At 40.4% G+C, this 20,042-nt stretch overlaps 1 protein-coding gene across 1 annotated transcript in view; it reads left to right on the plus strand.

Annotated features, from left to right (window-relative positions):
• Window positions 1-4,135: 4,135 nt before the first annotated feature.
• Window positions 4,136-20,042, plus strand: part of ADCY3 (adenylate cyclase 3) — an 88,344-nt gene continuing 72,437 nt past the window's right edge. The window contains exons 1-2 of the mRNA XM_081944294.1: window positions 4,136-5,398; window positions 6,208-7,082. Of these exons, the coding sequence (XP_081800420.1) occupies window positions 6,399-7,082 (684 nt within the window). The 5' untranslated portion in view covers window positions 4,136-5,398; window positions 6,208-6,398. The remainder of the gene's footprint in view (window positions 5,399-6,207; window positions 7,083-20,042) is intronic.

Genomic DNA, 20,042 nt, shown 5'->3' on the forward strand with positions numbered 1-20,042 from the left:
GTTTCAGGTCCTTTCTATTAAAAAATTCATCTGGAGAGATCTAGGAGGGTATGTGTTAATCCTTCCAGGTGGTTCAGATAAGAAATACAATTATGAGTACTAACTCTGTCTTTTTTGTACAGGTTACATTAACAAAATCTTGAAAGTATTGAAACTATTGCTCCCATCCTCTCCTACTCTCCAGGAAACTAAGAAGGGTCCCTTCTGAAATGCTTTCCATGTCCCCCCACCTCCTTTTGTGGACTGAGATATCTTTTAATGATGATTATCAAATCTGTACTTTGTCCTCCTGTCTCCCAAGGTCATTCCCACATACCATTTCACTGCGGCTTCTCTGTCACTATGTCTGTCCCATAAACAGTAGACCCCTCAAGATTTGGATGGTTCCAACTCTGCTAGCCCTTAAAAGCCATAAGATATGATTTTCCCACTAGGCCTTTAGCTAGGAAGTCAGTGTCTGTGTTTTCAGGAATACATTTATTGTGGAGTTCTTGTTTCTCTCCGTGTTTGGTTGTTTCCTTGCAAACCTTTCATTACCCAACCAGGTAACATCATCCTTTATTTATTGTAGATATGTGGTGGTCTCAGGTAGGATGTATTTTAATTTTTTGGGGGGGTTATTTTGGTGCTTTTTAAACTGGATGTTAGTTGCCCCAAATCACAGGTTGAGTAAGCAGCCATGCAAATTGACTAAATAAATAAATAAGTTCAAGCAGACCTCATCAGGAGATGCTTTAATATGAATTTCTGCAGGGAGCAGGATTCAGCTTAAATGATTCCTCTTGATTCTGAAAGTACCAGGGTTAGGTTTTGATAAAGGTAAAAGTTCCCCTTGTACATGTGCTAGTCGTTCCCGCCCCTAGGGGGCAGTGCTCATCTCCATTGCAAAGCTGATGAGCCAGCACTATTCGAAGACGTCTCCATGGTCATGTGGCCGACATGACTGAATGCCAAAGGTGCATGGAATGCTGTTACTTTCCCAACAAAGGTAGTCCCTATTTTTCTACTTGCATTTTTACATGCTTTCGAACTGCTAGGTTGGCAGAAGCTGAGACAAGTAATGGCAGCTCACTCAGTTACGTGGCACTAGGGATTCGAACCGCTGAACTGCCGACTTTTTTGATCAACAAACTCAGCGTCTATGGACCAGTCTGAGAGGCTTCTTGGATGCCATTCGTATGGGGGAAAGCAATTAGCATCAATTGAAACTCATTAATTTAAAAAACTCTGCTTTCATAATTTCATTGATTTGTATTATTTTGATATAAAACATGTAAGAAATAAATCTGGGGGAAAAACAGAATTCATTCCAAGGAGTTGAATAATTGCAGCCCCCACATCTTAAAAACATCCAGGAAAGGGTGATTTCCTAAAGTTGTTCTGCTTTTGAATATCTCTTAACACGAGGAAGGAGTTTATCCTTCCTTTTATCCCTGATCAGCTTCCCTGTTATTTTTCTTCATTAATGGTCTTTGTGCCACCCCCCCTTGCCTTCCAAAGCAACAAACAGCAAGTCTGTTTCATTCTCTGATAGCAAGCTTTCATATGTGGAAAGAAAGCAACTGTGTCTCCCCTTCATATTTATTTAACCCTTCATGTTTTCATTGCACTTTTTATTTGCTTTTCCAGACAATGACTCCCCAAGTGACTCACATCAATTAGAAGAGACACAGGCCTTGCCCTTAGGCTCCAGCCTAAAATAGGCAAGGTACATAAAAAGATGGGCAGGGGAAGAAAAGGGGAGGGAGACTAATTCTCAAGGCCAGAGGGGGGATTGGGAATGCGAATTGGGGCAAGTCCTTCACCTTTATAATTATTCTCCTCTAGTTTGTGGACAGCTGCCAGATGTCTTAATTTAAATCTGCCTATCATGGCTCCTTTGGAGGAAGGACTACAAACCTCACATCAAGGACAGAAGTTTTATTTCCTAATTGAAAATGGATTCACATGATACTGTGCAGTTTCTTTTTTCCTTGACTAATCAAAGCTTGGTTTTCTGGTATAAAGGCGGTGTGACCCAAAGCACAACACTAGCCACAAATACATAAGTGCTGGCTGCTTCATCTAGGATCTTCACAACACTGGTGACTCCAACCCAATGGTAAAATTCAATTTTTTTAACTACTGGTTCTGTGGGTGTGGCTTGGTGGGCATGGCAGGGGAAATATGTTGCAAAATCCCCATTCCCTCCCCACTCCTGGGGAAGGATATTGCAAAATCTCCATTCCCTCCCCACTCTGGGGCAACCAATATTTGCCGGTTCTCTGAACTACTCAAAATTCCCGCTATCGGTTCTCCAGAACCTGCTGAATTTAACCCCTGCTCCAACCCCCAAAATTCTCAGCTTGTATGGCCATTAACTGAATTGGAGGACAGTGGCATAATAGCATAAGTTCAAAAATACTTTCCATGCAATATCTAATTTGATGGACCCAACCACCTGCTAATGTAGTTAAAACACATATTAGCTCTGGTAACTAACTTATATTAATATTTATAAAAGGATTATTTTATTAATACTGTACTGCAGTGTAATTTCCTCACTTTAAGCCATGGTGAAGAATCTTTTATTTAAATGGATTTGTTAAGTTCATCAGACTGGGTGAGATCAACATTCAAAAACATCTATCTGTGCATCTATCTATCTATGTATCTATCATCTCTCTCTCTCTCTCTCTCCCTCCCTCCACCCTCTCTCTCATTTTATTATTTTTACAAATAAGGTGGTGAACATACCTAATACTCCTTCCTCCTCCTCTTTTCCTCATAAAAACAACCCTGTGAGGTGGGTTTGACAAAAAAAAAGGGACCATTCAAAGTCACCCAGCCAACTTTCATGGCTAAGGTGTTTTCTTGCCTGGTGCCTTAACCACTAGACCAAAGAGGCTCTAATGGCTCTGTAAACTGTTTTTACTATCTTTACATTGCAGGAACATAATAAAAGTTGGCTACTGAAAATACTTATTGCTCACCGGATGACGGATGGGACATTCATGCTCCCATTTTATAGGCTGAACAAACCATAGTGAAGACACATTGATTGAGGTCATACATGGTTTAATGCTTTCTTTGGTTTTACCTTAATAGCGATCAAATCAATTCATGGTGAATAGTGTTACATATACGAACTCATGTGTTGAGTCCATCTTTAGGGGAGACATGATAGTGTCCCAATATTTGAGGGGTTTCTATAAAGACAAGGGAGTTTAAACTATTTTTCAAAGCACCAAAAGGCAAGGCAAGAAACAATGAATGGAAACTAACCAAGGAGAGAAGCAACCTAGAACCAAGGAGAAATTTCCTAAGGGTGAGAGCAATCAACCAATGGAATCTTGCCTTCCAAAGTTGCGGGTGCTCCATCACAGGAGGCTTTCAAAAGCTTCCAGGAGCACAATTTGTGTGTAGGATCTCCTGTTTGAGCAGGGGGTTGGACTAGAAGACCTCCAAGATCCTTTCCAACTCTTATTATTCTATTGTATTCTATTTCGACTGAATATATTTGCAAGGCTCACAATACAGTACAGATGAAAAACAAAGCGGGACAAGTGGCGTTGTTAGTTGTGAAGTTGTGTCCCACCCATCGTCACCCCATGGACAATATTCCTCCAGGACTTCCTGTCCTCTACCTTCCTCTGGAGTTCATTTAAACACACGCTTACTGCTTCAGTGACTCCATCCAGCCACCTCATTCTCTGTCCATCCTCTTCTTCTTTTGCGCTCAATCTTTCCAGCATTAGGCTGGGGAAGTGACCTTATAGTTAAGCACCCTTTGAATCTACTTTTCCCGTTTTCTTAGAACTTTCCAGGCCTGTTTTGAACCCTCAGGTTCAAACCAAGAGGGCATAAAACTATGCCAAGGCAGGTGTCCAGGGTATCCTTATAGATTTAGAGAGTTTAGTGGAGACCTGGAGAGCTTTGGGCATCTTAACAACCGCGTGGCGGGAAAAAGCAGGAGTGGCCCCAGGTGAGCTGCGGGTCCTTCCTGTCAGGCTGTTGTCGGCCCAGAGCACAAAGGGTTAGTTCTCCAAGGGGCCGAGAGAAAAAGGGTGGGATTTGGGCAGCCGTGCCGGCTTTCCTTTCCCAGGCTCTCCAGTACCGGAGCAGAGCGTGGGAGAGGCCGAGGAAGCGAGCCGACAGGGGTGGAGTTGCCTCGGTTGTCGCCTCAGCAGCAGCCTGCTCTTTGGCACTAGGCGCTTGCGCCTGTGAGGAGAACCGCCGCCACCGCCGCCGCAGGAGAACAGAGGCGGCGCGGTTCCCGGAGCGATCCTTTTTGGCGGGCCGGGAGGATCCGACGTCGAAGCCTGGCAAAGGACTACCGAACCGCCCGAGGAGAGCGGCCGAGGTCTGACGGGGAGCTCGCGCGATCCGCCCCGCTTTTGCGCCCTCAGAGCGAGCCTGGAAGCGACCGCCAACTCGGGCAGCGGCGCCCTTCCCAGAGCAGCCCCACTTGGGCTATTGAGCGCCGGGAAAGCAAAAGGCGCCTTCCTCTTTCGCCGGGTTCCTGGTTAGGAGAGATCTCCGAGAGAGGGAGAGAGAGATGCCGCTTGGCTTTGAATCTTCTTCTCCCACTCCGGACCTTCTTGGGGGCAGAAGTCCGGCGAGTCCCGACCGTCCATCATCCTCGGTCCTTGGAAGATTCTCCGTCTTGCCTTGTGCCGCGTGACGTTTTTCGGAAGGCGAGAGGAAGCCAACTCCCAGCCCTCAGTAGCTCGGCATTTTGACACGTGTGGGTGTTTGTTTGGCACTTTTTTTTGAGTTCCTCCCATCCCCACCGCCGCCAGCCTCCGTCTCCTTCGTCGTTCGCGAAGAGGCCTTGCTTTGCTCCTCCTTTTTCTTTGGCTGCAGCTCAGGGAGGAGACCTTAAAAAAAATATCTCCCTTTTGTGCAGGGACACACGCAAACCCTCGCAGGCGCAGCAGCAAGAACGTGGGTCGTCCACAGTGGCAGAAATAATCAACCGCACACCTTGGTGGGGAAGGGAGCAAGACAGAGAAAGCTGATCCTAAATCCCAGGTCCCAAACCTGAGCTACAGATGAATCCAGCCTCTCGGTGTGAGATGGATGGATACCGAAGACTGAGGAAGGGGCATAACTGAGCTGGACCTCTCTGCTGAAAAGAAAAACCGGGTTTCTTCTGAAAAGATGGTGGCTTTATTTGGGCTGGGTTGCTGCTGAAGAGACTTCATTTCCCTCTTTGTCAAGCTCTCCATCTCAAAGTGGCAGCCAGGAAGAGACTGTAAGAAGGAAGACTCTTGGCAGAGTTGGTTCCCACCTTTGTCACTCCCTCCCTGTGTGGGAGAAAGCTGAATATCGCACATAAGCTTAAGACAACATTTCAATGGGGCCTGATCCAAAGATTTCAACCAACCTACTTCTGCAGACACCACTGAGAAAACTGGTAAGAAGGGAGAGCACTTTTCTGTAAATATGAAACTGGATCTGATGGAAGAACTGAGAAAGATTGTGGGAGGGTGCAGGCAAAAGTGGCAAACTTACTTCTATTCTTTCTACCGTATCTTTCCTTATGGATTCAGGACCCTTTTCTGATTAGATTTGGATGATTGCTGTCAATTAACAGGAGGGAATGAATCCAACATTTGTCCCAACATTTTCTGTTTCTATATTTATTGAGTGAATTTGTCTAGACAAGGCTTAAATCAGGTTGGGTCAACTGTGGTTCAGGATGCTGCGAATCCGGGACATGATATTAGCCATAATGTAGTTTGTTTGAGCACTGCCTGTACAATAATGTGAATATAGCCATGAGTTTTGTTAACCCGGATGAAACACTGTGTTAATGCGACCATTGATTTAGGGGCACAGGAATGAAACAGAAGCTAGAAAAAGTAAAAGAAACAAATATATAATGTTTGATTGGAAAATTAACTTTGCTCTATCTTCCTACATTTTTAGAAGTTAGTTGCTTTGATGCCTGAAATTATGAAAACCAGACTAGTTAATCTTTTTAATAAAATGCTTCTGAAACTTAGTCATAACATAGTCACTTGTGTTTGTAAAATGTTAATTTTTAATGTGTTCTTAGTACAAAAATCATTTGGGTGAAGTGTCAAAGGGAAATGGTAGTGACAACGGGTGGTGATGGTTTGTAAAGCTTGGATATTGGTAGAGATTCAACCCATGTTATAGTAGGTCAGATATGAAGGTAAGAGAATCTTTTTCCCCCCTGCTAATACATTTCTCTCTCAGTCAGGGGCTGTCATGTGTTGCGAAGATGACATCCTGAAAATTGACACTGGAAGAAGCCACTGAATATCTGCTCCTAAAGCTTCCATGCCTTCCGGGTTACTGGGAGCTGAACTGTCGCTGAGGTAACTTTTGACTTCTAGGCAGATTCTCTTCACAAAGTATCTAAGGATTGGGTAGTAGACGCCAGCAGGATGCCTCGGAATAGGGCATTCTCTGAGCCTGAATACTCAGTAGAGTATTCTGCAGACTATTCAGTCAGCTTGCCTTCTGACCCTGAGCATGGGGTTGGCCGGACCCATGAGGTGACGGTGAGGAACTCAGGTTCTTGCCTCTGTCTGCCCCGTTTTATGCGACTCACATTTTCCCCTGAGTCCCTGGAAAACCTCTACCAGACCTACTTCCGGAGGCAGCGTCATGAGACTTTGCTGGTCCTGGTGGTCTTTGCAGCCCTCTTTGATTGCTACGTTATCATCATGTGCACAGTGGTGTACACATCAGAGAAGCTGGCACCAACTGTGGCAGCATCAGTGGGCCTGGCTGCTCAGATCCTCCTCTTTATCCTATGCAAGTATCAACTCCTGCCTGATCGTGTCACCCGGAAATTCATGCCATACATTCTGTGGATACTGATAGCTGCTCAGATATTCTGCTACTTGGGCTTGAATTTTGCCTGCTACCACGAGGCCAGTGACACAGTTGGATGGCAGGCCTTTTTTGTCTTCTCCTTCTTCATCACCCTACCCTTGCATCTCATGCCCATTGTTCTTATCTCAGCCATTTCTTGTGGCATCCACACGCTTGTGTTAGGAGTCACCATTGCACAGCAGAAGCAGCAGCAGCTGGAGTCCATCTATGGAATCGCCTTGCTGTGGCAGGTAAAAATGATGTGTTGATTAAAGAAAAAGGAAGCTTGTGAATGAGTGCAAAGGTGCATATCTTCTTCTAGGCTGACAGCTTCCTTTGGCTATTGAGCAGACTGATGGGAGCCATTCATTTAGCTTAATGCTGACATTTCATGACAATAAGTCAATTGGTTATTTTCCAGTTACCGTATTTTTGGAGTATAAGATGCACCGGAGTATAAAACACACCAAAGTTTTGAAGAGGCAAATTTTTTTAAAAAAGTTTTTGCACTCTGCAGACTCCCAATTATGGGCCTGTATTTTTTTAAAGAGCATGGATAGCCTTTAGGAGGCTTGTAGAGTGCTCCTGGGGGATGACCCCCCAATGAGCAAAAAACAGCACATTTTTTTGCGAAAATGGGCCCATTTTTGTCAAAAAAAGGGAATGCATAACCTTTAGGAACTTTGCAGAAAGCTCCTGGGAACTGGGGGGGGGGGCAAAAGTGAGCAAAAAATGGCCCGTTTTTCGCTCATTTCTGCCCTCCCCAGCCTCCAGGAGCTCTCTGCAAAGCTCCTAAAGGCTATGCACGGCTATTTTGGTAAAAGGGGTGGGGTTTCAGGAGGCAAAAAAATGCTGTATTCAGTGTATAAGACGCACCCAGATTTTCAGGCTCTTTTTTGTGGGAAAAAAGGTGCTTCTTATCCTCCAAAAATACGGTATACATTTTATTTTAACTGGAATACAATTACAGCCATGCTAAAAATTACAAGATGGTAATACTTTTGGAATTTTTGGGGGAATCACTTCCAAAACTTTTGTGGCCTAATGGAAAGGAAGGAGAAAATGGGACCTTTTGATTTTGGATGAAGGATTAGTGAGTTTGTGGGGGAAGATTAGTGCTGCAGATAAAATGACTCTATAGAACTAGTTCACATATGTGGAATTCCAAGCCTAACATACTTTATATCATTTAAATTTCTAGAATCTCAGCCACAATTTCAGAAAGCAAGCAAATGGTACCATGGGTTTCAAGGGCTCATGACTTTGAACACAATTCATTGGCATTGCTGTGTAGGGTGTTGCTATGCTGCACCAGGGACCAGCTCCGTGGAGAAAGGTTTTTCCATGGAGCTGGGGGAGGGGGGGCATGGTTTTGCATGCTGCCTGCATCCTGCAGATGGGGTTTCGCTTGTTTGCTGGCATGTTGCGGACCAGTGCCAACCCACGGACTGGGGGTTGGGGACCCCTGCTCTACACGACTAACTGGTCCCTTCTTGCACTTATTCCTATTTTACCAGATATAATAATCCTTATAGTTTCTTCTTGCTACTCTGTTGCTAAAATATAGAGTTTGGGGCACAGAGAGAAAATCCAACTATTAAGTCCAAAATAAAGCTTGCTACACAGATCTATCTTTAGTAATTTGATTTTTTAAAAAGAGAATATGTATATAAAAATTTTCAAACATTGGAATGCAAAAAGCATTTAGGTTTCACAATCTGAATTTTATTTGATGGGACAGGGTGCCAAAACAGAATAAGCCTGTAAACGGAATTATTTTGTAATGCTACAAATATTCCAGGGGTTCTTCAGTTGAATTGAAGAAGCTTCTTGGATAAGAAGCGAAACGTTTCCTGAAAAAACCTCAAGAAAGTCCAGTTACCTTTATGGAAAAGCACCTTTGGGACAACCATGACCTGAATGATTGAGACTCTCCATAGAGAATGCTACAGATAATTTAAAGTTGATTTCATTTGAGGAAAAGCAGAAATTTTCTCTTGTAAGAGTAATCTTCCTAAAGAGAATGCTACCAGTCACGTTTGTCATCAGGGATTGTCATGCCTAGACGAATGATGTGACTGTGGGCAGCCACAATTTTCAGTGAAGCCGAACTGATTTTATTTCCACTACACTCCAGTTTATCAGCATCGTAACTTACTCTAAATACAATATTCAGTTTTGATATTGGGTATAATGCTGTAATCTAAGATAATGTTCAGAAGAAATAGAGTGGAACCAAACACTGATTAGACTCTTCACTGAAAGTACCTTCTTCCTGCAGATATTTTTTTAAAAAAACTGAGGTAGTGGGTCGGGAACCAATTGGTAGCTAAGAATTGGTGAGAGAAGCAGATAGAGGCAGCAGCTAGGAAGAGAAAAAGAGGTGGGGGAGGGAAGAGAAAAGAGATCCAACATATACAAAGGCTTTCTGAAATGTAGAGTTGACCCTGCTTGTAACCCAGTTGAATGAGTTGTGAATCATCTTACATAAGTAAAAGCAAATGTTGGATTTAGGTGTATGGTCAGCTGATTTTTCTATGACTTATCTTGAGATGGCATGAATTCTTGATAGAGAAATTCTTCCTCCCATGTCCTATTTTCTCTGGTGTTTCTAGATTGGTCCCACACAGTGCAAATGACTTAGTGCCTATATGAATATATTTACTGTGGTTTCTAAATCATGGTTTATGGCATAGCATGGCATGCTACTGATTTATTGACCAAATAAACCATGGTTTAGCATGGTGCATGTGATCAGTCCTCATTTGGTTTGCTTGCTTTTGTTACGACTGGCTCAATTGCAGTTGCTCGGCATACTGATCATTTGAAAGTCTGTGAGAGCCTTGCTGTATGTGCTCAGACCTTAGGATAGCTTTCCCTGAAATCTGAGCTTTCTGACTACAGTTCTCCCCATGCTAAGTGGCATGTCCAAATGGCTGGGTATCTGGGACTTGCAACCTACAATTGGGAAAAGCTGTTCTTTTATTTATGGATAGGTTTAATCAAAAGTACTTTTGACTGAGGGTTGCCTAGTTTTGCACTGAATCTAGGTAATCCCTGCTGTTTTTTTAAAAAAGTTCTGGAAAGCAGAGCTGCACAAATTCACAAAAACAAAATGTGGGTTTAACCATCTGTCTCTTTCTCTTTTGCCTATGCAAGTCAGTTTAAATGGCTCAACCCATTTCTGAGACTTTTCAGATTTAGTTGTGTGACAAGTTTGAAAAAAGGACTAAAAGACAATGCTTCCTGGCTTTGTCCTAATTAGAACATTTGAAAATTACATGCTCATATAAAAGATTTCACATCCAGAAGTTGGAAACGGAATATGACGACATGCAAGTAGCAATGAAAATGGAACTTGCTATAATATTGCTGCATCAAGAGTGATAATCAATTTGAAGTCCTCTGAATGCAATGAGCCACAATTCCCCAAACCTCTGGCCAGTCGGTCCTGGTGGAAATTAAGGCATGTGATCCAACACATTTGAAATTGGGGAAGGTTGATTATGAGTTGTTCAGCTAGCAAGCGTGAATGACTGAATTAGTAGATTTGTGGTAGAGTTCAGGGTCCTGTTAAACCCTGCCTCAGGAGAGGTTGTGATGGAGCAATATTGCAAAAGAACAATCTTATAAAATTGACGTAATAAAAAATGGAATCATAGAAATTAAACTGACCCTTTTGATGATACCTGTAAAAGACAGGCTTGTGCATATGCAATACCTTGAACAGTATTTTGCATTCTATGGTGCCCCGGATGAACAAAATGTATATACACACATATTTACCAAATTCTGCCATTAGACATGTTTACTGAAATTCTGTCTCTGCTACAGGAAGCTTTATATGCTAACCCCCGTGACTGTAAAAGGGGATTATACTTTGTTTATATTTTGTTTGAATTTAGTAGCCAATGAACTCTAAGAGACTCTGGGCAAGTGTACAAAACTAGAACAACCATTAAAAAATAGATCGAAACATTAAACCAAATTGATACCCAAGACTAAAATAATCTTATAGACAACAAAAAATGGCTCTAGGCTCTACGCAAACAATAATACATCAGCTCCAGGTTTTCAGAGCTTTCCAAAATCCTGGAAGAGAGAATGCCATTCTTCTCTGGTGGGATGCTGTTGCCAAGGGGCTGCAACGGAGAGGACATGCCACTTTAATTCCACAAGATGACAAATGCAACAGGACAGAACAACAACATCAGAGTTGGAAGCGACCTTGCAGGCCTTCTAGTCCAACCCCCTGCTCAAGCAGGAGAGAGCACATACCATTTCAGACAAATGGCTGTCCAATCTCTTCTTAAAAGCTTCCAGTGATGGAGCAGCCACAACTTTTGAAGGCAAGCTGTTCCACTGGTTAATTGTTCTCACGGTCAGGAAATTTCTTCTTAGCACACCTACTCTACCAAAACATATTGGGCAGGCAGAAACGATTGGAGGCAATTGGGACAAGGCCCTATGTCAAACTTTTAAGGGCTTTATAGGTGTTACCAGCACTTTGAATTTTACTCAAAAGCTGCGTGGAATCAAAGCAGCTAGTTTTGTCATCCATGAAATTATGCCGTGCTTTTAATTCATGGATTGGAGCAGCTACTTTACTTCCTTTCACTGCTGTTTACAAGGCACAGTGACCAGTTGAGGCAGGTTGGGTGAACGTAGCTGTTCCTTAAGATGGAATAGTTTGCACTTGTGGGGTGTTTTGCTACATCAGTGGAGTGGAGTGTGTCTCAGCAAGAGGAAATATCTCCTTGAAGCAGTTTGCCCACAATTCACATTTTGTCAATAGCTACAGTTGGCATTGTTGTTACCTACAATTTCAGGCAAGGGCAGAAATGAATATTCCACACACAAGAAATAGTGCTATGAGCAATGGGAGAATTTGAAACTCTTTTTTTTTTTCAATACAGAAGTCCACTTAATTATTGTTCAGATATCTCTGGTGTTATGTGATAACCCCTGAAAAGCCTCACATTTGAATTTTGAAAGAAGATATATAGAACAGCTTTTTGATATTGTTAAGATGAAGGCAGCTAAGGGTTCTTTGTAAGAGTCATGTATAGCCGGAAAAAAATGATTTATTATGGTTGTTTGCAGGTACCAAATATTCCTAAATCATTACTCCTGTATTAATGAAGAACTCCCTTGGGCACCTGGGTTTCTCTGGGCCATTCTTTAGCACAAGCGTTCTAGCAGTGGTGGATGAATAATGTAAATTGTCAGAGATATTCTGCAGCTTCAGTGAGCACTATATATAGTCCTAGAGTAGTGGGTCTCAACCTTCCTAATGCCCTTCCAAATACCCTTTAATACAGTTCCTCATGTTCTGGTGAGCCCCAACCATAACATTATTTTATGTTTTCCGCATTTTTTTAGTATTCGGGGAATAAATAATACTGTGGTGCATTTTTCAGGATGCTAGCTGCCTAAGTAAGGATATACTACTGGACAAAACAAGTTAGGAATAGGAAAAAAATGTGTACGTTTTTTTGAAAATATATGTTTTCCGATGGTCTTAGGTGACCCCTGTGAAAGGGTCGTTCGACCCCCAAAGGTGTCCCGACCCACAGGTTGAGAACCACTGTCCTAGAGTCTCTTATGCTCAAACAGAGATAAATGTGTTATGTGTAATAAGTGGCCTTCATTAGGCATGAATAGAATTCTGAGTCTTTCATAAAGCAAAATGGCAGCAAGGTTGGGACACCTCAATCATATCACTCAAGGTCAAATAGCTCAGCAAAATACTTTCCCACTCATGAAACGTCTTTTGAGAAATGCAGAAGCATATCCTTATCTGTTGAACCAGTGATTTCCATGTTTCCATATTGTCGATGTTTGGTTAAGACTATCTCTCATTATGACCTGGTGTTAACCATGCTATGAGATAAGTAAGGGTATGGATTAGATTTTCTGAAATAAGTTACCAAATTCCCTAAAACACATTGTTTCTTGGTGCCTTAAATGCACAAAAATCACAGTAAATATAAATTTCGAGCTAAAATTGTATGTTTTTTCTTTTTAACTAGAACAGAAGTCTATTACAGAAGAAAAAGAAACAAATTTGCTCTCAAATGGCTATAAAAATAGGTTAGATTACTAGTAGAGTATGGATGACAAGTAAAATAACATATTGAAAAGTAAGATGAGAATAGTGACGGTAGTGATTATGATGATAAACTTAGTACTCTTAAGAAAACAGAATGAATTCTCTAGGGAAAAAACTGAATTGAACTTACACATTTTTTCCTATTCCTAACTTGTTTTGTCCAGTAGTATATCCTTACTTGGGCAGCCAGCATCCTGAAAAAAGCACCACAGTATTATTTATTTTAGGCCTTCCCAGAATACTAAATATCTAGAGTGTTCTGTTGCTTGTCATGTTCAAGATATCTTGCATTGCCACAAACCATTTTAGACTATTTCACCCAAACAGATTTTAAAAAAACTTACACAATCTTGTTTTGAATTGTTATCTATTATCATTCTTTTCCAAAATTATTGTATATGGTTTATGGCTTTAGAATTCCTTTGATTGATGTGATATTTAAGGAAAATTATGCTTTGGGATAGGGATGTTCTTCCATCCTCTGAATTGAAACTTCAACTGAGTTATCTTTGGATGATGATGATGATATTTTATTCATTAAACATGAAACTCAGTCAACTGAACATTCAAAAATGCATTACAAATACCATTGACTGGTGCTAATGGTTGATACAGGTTGCTGCTAGCATCCTAGGTATTAACCAAGTACCTTCTTAAAATATATGATGTTCCAACTAGCACAGTTTTTTGCAGATCTGCTAGTGTTATTGCAGGAAACTGCAATTTGTTGGTGTATCTTATAAAATTCTTGGACATGGTACCAAGTGCCCCAATGACAAGGGGTATCACTGTTACATGTTTCATCCATAATTGGGTAGTTTCGATGGCCAGGTGGCGGTATTTTGTGATTTTCTTTCCAGTTCTTTCTCTTCGACTCTGGAATCTCCTGGTACCACGATGTCAGTAAATTGTACATTTTGGCCCTCTACAACTGTGATATTTGGTGTATTGTATTCCAAATGATGATCTGTCTGTATTCGAAAGTCCCACAAGGTCTTCACCTTCTCAATTTTGGTAACTTGTTCCACTTTGTGCTCCCATGACTTTCTGGATACAGGTAAGTCGTATTTTTTACATAATGACCAGTGGATTAATTTAGCAACTTGGTTGTGTCTAGCTTTTGTAATCAGTTTGTGCAATTTTGCTGCATTCACTTATTAAATGTGAAACAGTTTCAACTTTGTTGTTGCAAAGTCGGCAGTTTGGATTGTCAGTGGATTTTTGTATCTTCGCTTTCATGGCATTAGTTTGTAGTGCTTGTTCTTGAGCAGTGAGTATTAAACCTTGATGATGGTGATGGTGATGATGTTGGTTGCATAGTCAGCCATATGTTGACCTTTTCATCCATCTATTGAGTCTTTCCCAAGGGACTGGGAGATGTAGACATTGTTTGTGATGGTGTTCAAGGTAGGATATAAGCTGTTCCAAGTAAAGCTGTCTTTTGCAGTTGATTGATGTCAATGCCTTTTGTCAATGCTCCTGGTGTTCAAGCAGTGCTCCATGTGTTTCGGGATTATGTTCAAGGTGTCTATTACTATTATTGTTTGTTGCATTAATGTAGCAGAGAGACTGAATACTTGATTGAATGATGTGACTGGCAAAATTGTATTCCATTCCCTGGGAATGCTGTACTTGCATAAATTTGTCAGGTACCTCCGAGTATATGGGGCATCACTTGTCAACAAGGAGACTTTTAAGAATGCTTCTGAGATAATAATTTACATTAAACATTTAAAATTTGACAGTTTATTTAGAATATGAGAAGAGTATAGTTTTTGATATAATTATCTACTTAGCAGTCAAGTAAGCAACGAGCTGCTGAGAGTGATCAGCTAGTTTTGGAGGAAAAATGAGATAAGATTCCAATGGCAAACTGGCAAGTCTTTTAATATAACCTTCCAAATGAGCTGATTTTGAGGAGAGGACTCTAATTCGGAAACCACCCATCACTCAAGGAGTGACCCCGAGTGGTAAACAATTAAACAGAAAAAGATAAAAAACATATATGAGTATTATATTAGGAGGCAATGAAACAAAAATACAATTATTACAACTGAAAGTTAAAAGGGGGGGGGGGTAACCAACCTGACTGCTATGTGCTCCTAAGACCCCAAGCAAGTTGGCAGGGCCAGGCCTTTAGATATTTTCAAAAACTCTGGAGAGTAGGGGCCCATTTAATTTCTGGGAGGAGGATGTTTCAAAACATGAGTGGGGTGGGGGGAATGGCAGAAAGGCTCTCTTACTGGACCCCACCAGTTAAAATTCTTTAACTGATGTGGTCTACAAAACCCGCCTAACCGGGTAAGGCGAGCCAATGTAGTGGGTTAAAATGGTGCCACAGATTAAAAGTGGCAAGCTTAAAAGACCCGTGATTTTGCCTAAAACTCTTTCCAGGTCAAAGCATGTGATTCATTCTTGCTGTACACTCAAATATAATGGTAAAACATCTAGATGTCATCATTCCTGTGTGAGGGACAATGGTTTGCATTTTAAGAATCTCCCCCTTACCCCCAGTTAGGTTGTTCATAACAGTTGTAGATATTAACACGAGAGATATGAGTGTGTCACCAGCCAAGTATAGTATGCTTATCACTTGCTATTTCTGGACTCATAGAGCTTTGTACAGCTGGCGCACATGCCAGTTTCCCCTCTTTAGAGCTCACACCTCTATGTATTTGCACATACAGGATTTCTGTAAAGCCTGCATTTTGAAACTGTAAAACAGATGGGAAATCATGGTCAGTTTAATTTCATTAACTTGCAGGTGGTCAGATGAAAAATGACTACTTATTGCTTGTCATGCATTTGAGTTCTGCATTCTATCTTTTCTGTAATAGTTTAAAAATGACAATCTAACATATTAGAAATTATTATACTTCAAAATCAATATATACATATACATTTCAACCCGTGAAATGTCCTTCTGTCTTCTTTAAAGTATTTTTTTACACCTGACAGATTATCTTGGGGTTTATGTATTTTTGTCTGAGACAATTCACAAAAGGTAAAATAATTCACTTGTAAAAAGGCTGACATACCCTTTAGAGCAATGGCTGTACATTTTGCTTTTTTAAACAAATCAACTGAGATGCTACCCAAATTTTACATCATGAAAAAAACTAAAATCTTCAACCAGCATCAAGAAGAAGCTAAATCCTGCATGCTAACTCTGTTGTCTTGCAGTACAATAAATAGTTGTAGAGTTGCAGTGACAGCAGGGATTAGCTTGGCTAAATTCCCAGAGAGCAGGGGCAGGCAGAAGCATCTTTGCCATTGATTGAACAGCTCTGCTCTAGTTACCAAAGGCAGCACATGTAGAAAAGCTAGGAGAAAAAAAGGAAGATTTCTAAGAAGGCAGGCGGTAGAGAAGCAGAGGTGGATTTCAGCAGGTTCTGACCAGTTCTGGAAAACCGGTAATAGAAATTTTGAGTAGTTCGGAGAACCGGTAAATACCACCTCTGACTGGCCCTGCCCCCATCTAATCTCTGCCTCCCGAGTTCCAGCTGATTGGGAGGAAATGGGAATTTGCAGTAATCTTCCCCTGGAATGGGGAGGGAATGGAGATTTTATAGTACCCTTCTCCTGCCATGTCCACCAAGCCACACCACACCCACCAAGCCATGCCCACAGAACCAGTAGGAATTTTTTTTGAATCTCACCACTGTAGAGAATGGTAGAAAAATGGGAGATTGTAAACAGGAAGCGTTCCAAAGAAAGCTCGAACCAAACTCATAGATCAGAAGAGGGGAAAATGGGAAATGTGTCAAAAGAAATCCACGTCAGAAGAAATGGAAACTTAAGTCTAACTTTGTGCTTCTAGTTAAGAGATAGGCAGATTTAGGATTTTTATCAAAATCTTAAAGTTTCTGATACAATTGTGGTAGGTTGCATAACCATAAACTAAAATGAAAATATTTGGGGTGAGAGCAAGATGGAGCCATGGTGTAAATGATTCAAGGGCGGGACTAGTTACCAATTGCATCTAGGTATCATTCATATGCATGAACTCTCCATAAAATTATGTGTTTCCTGAATTCTCATGGATCAGACAAATACTAGAATAATTTGGCCAGAGGAACCTGTTAGATTGGGTAATGGAAAGGCACAGGCTTAGGCAACAACAGCTCTTTATTGTAACAGAACAAGTATTTACAATCCAGCAAAGGTTCAGTCTGACAGCAGCCCTTTTATAGGGAGCTGTCAGACCCTTTGACCAATGAGATTAAACCTCTGTTCCCGCCGGAACAGAGGAACTTGGTGGAAATCATTATGACAATTGCTAGTATCTAACAGAACCAATACATATTTCTGTTTTATAGAAGAGAAAAGCTTAGTCTGGTAGGTGACTTAACACAAATCCAACCAGAAAGGAGTTTTGCATTTTTTTCTTTTAAATTACTGTTTTTGCTTACTCATCAGAGGTTAATGAAGATCTACTGCAAATCATCAGAGATCTATCAATAGAGACAAATCTACCATTTTCATATTCCTGGTTAATTTTGCTGATTGTTTTGTTCCTGCCAATAAAGAGACAAGCTATTCCCCCACCCCCATCATTTGTCTTTTTAATGTATTAAATTCACTAATTTAATAATTCCGGGCAACATAGTGGTTAGTTCCTGTAGCTTAGAGTTTCCTTTTTGATGCTGTATTGGCAGCCATATTCTGTTGACTTTAAATTAGAAATACTAATAAAAGGTGACTCAACTCTAACTAGTTAAACAACCATTTGGGAGAAAGACACTGGAAACATGGAGGCTGATTGGAAATATGGCTTAATGATGAACAAAACCATCAAGCACGTGTGATTCTGGATAGCTGACCACATGGAGTTAAGAGTGAGGGGTTTTTATACCTTGGCTTGGGCTTTGAACCTGAGCTTCCTGTTCCTGTGCAAGAACATGTATTTTATTGGCTGTTGTAGGGTCATAGCTGGCTCTGTAGGTTGTCTCAGCTCCCAGGTTTGGTTGAAGTTTGGCTGATGCAATGAAGGGAGTTGTTGGGCAATTCCTATTGTGGCTGAGGGCTAATCCTACCTTGTTCAGATGGAATTTGCTTATGAATAGAACTAGCTATTTCTTTATCTCTTAAGTGCTGACATCTACTGAGGGCTATTACTTGGGCTGCTTTCCAAGAGCATATTTCTCCATTTCTCATCTAGGGAAATATAATATTTTACCTTTTTAATATTTTTCAAAATATTTCATTCTTTTAGGAGGGGGGTGGGTGCTAACTTTCTACACAACTTCCCTCAATAGAAGAAATGAGAGATTGTGTGTGTGTGTGTGTGTGTTTGTGTATAACTTAGTTTAAAACTTGAAAATAATTTACAATTTTTAAAACAACAAAAACAAGCAATGAAATAATGAATGAGAGAATACCTTTGGGAACAAATAGCAGTGCTAACATATTTAAAATTATTCAATAGCCAAATGGAACTAAAAGCATTTAAAACACAATTAAAATTAATCAAAGAAGAAGATAAAAGTAATGCTGCCATATATAAAGCTCTCTCCCATACTTCTATCAGCATCTGTTAACAGTGAGATCACCGGATAAATCAGAACTTCAGCAGATTCATGCATGTGGAACCAAGTCCTTTATAGGTAAGGTTTAGCATCTTGAACTGTCTCTGGAAACAAACGAGTAGCTGCTAGTGAGTTTAATAACAAGTCCCATGCAATATTGTTAGTAAAACACGCACTAGAAGAATTTTTGTGCTGTGCAATTTCTAAGTAGTGTATGAAATCAGCTTCCTACAATCAGAATTGGTGAAACATACATTCTGTTGAAATTACAAGTGTTTAAGTTTAATGGCAATAAAAGTGGGGAGTTGTCTCTGTTATTAGTCAAAATGAGGCACCTGCTATGGCTGATTTTGGGAGTCATATAAGAGTAGAAAATTGTTACTTCATGATATGTTATAGTTGTTATAATGCTTCTACATGGGAAAGGCACTTATAAAATTTTCTACAGCACAAGTTCAAATAATTTCCCCAAACTTAAGTACAATTTACTTTGTTGCTGGCTGAGGGACTATTACTCTACTGGTTGTAAGCTGATTTATGACCATAATAAAGATTTGATTTGATTTGAGCTCCACTGCTTCAATAGGCAAAATGCCTTAGTTCAGTCTTGAGAGTAAAGAGATTTTCTAGTGAAAGAAACAATAAAAATCAGGGTTTCATTTTATGAATGGTAGCAGAAAAAACGATGTGTTTTAAGGAAGGAGGGTGTTGATGGTTGGAGGAATAAAAGGCATGTACAGCGTTGTCTCAGGATGTATTAATGAACTGTATGAGATGCCATGGTTTGGGATGAAGTTAAAGACAAGAATTTGTGCTGATCTAGAGATCCTTATTTTTCACCGTCTTCTATAAATTTGTAACTGCCTTCTTCCCTAGGATTAATCTTCTTACTTACTTCTCCAGCACACTGTCCATTTTATCTTTTGTTGAACTCATGAAAATTCAACAAAAGATAATTCACTTTTTTGCCATCAATTGTCAATTTGCTAAAGCAAGTTGTTTGTTTGTCTCATTTTCCAATTTTATTTGGCAAAAAATAATTGTCATGTTTTTTTTTAAAAAAAAACTTCTTTACTGTTATTGAGTCTTGTCATCTGCATATCTTAAAATGGCAGTGATTTGATTTCCAGTTTTGATTTCCAATCTCATGTAACAAAAGTAGAATACTGGTAAATATTTATTTACTAGAGAAGAAGTCACCCATTGGAGTTATTTCTGCGTAATATGTAGACTGTACTCTGCCTTTAATCTTGAAAATTGAATATAATTCCATATTTCAAGGTAGATTATAGAGAATTGGAATGAAAAAGCTAAAAGAGTCCAAGAACATATATTTCTTGGACTCTTAAGAAGATGTTGGATAGCTATTTGTCTGAAACGGTATAGGGTTTCCTGCCTAGGCAGGGGGTTGGACTAGAAGACCTCCAAGGTCCCTTCCAACTCTACTATTGTATTGTATTGTATTGTATTTTAATAGCAATGAAACAAAAAGAGTCATTACCCCTGGCCCTCCTCTTTGATGTATCTCAGCTTGCGTTAGCCAAATAATTTTCTTAAAGACTAATTTGTGA

The sequence above is a fragment of the Natrix helvetica genome, assembly GCF_964273705.1.
Source record: "Natrix helvetica genome assembly, chromosome: 2".
NCBI lineage: Eukaryota > Metazoa > Chordata > Lepidosauria > Squamata > Natricidae > Natrix > Natrix helvetica.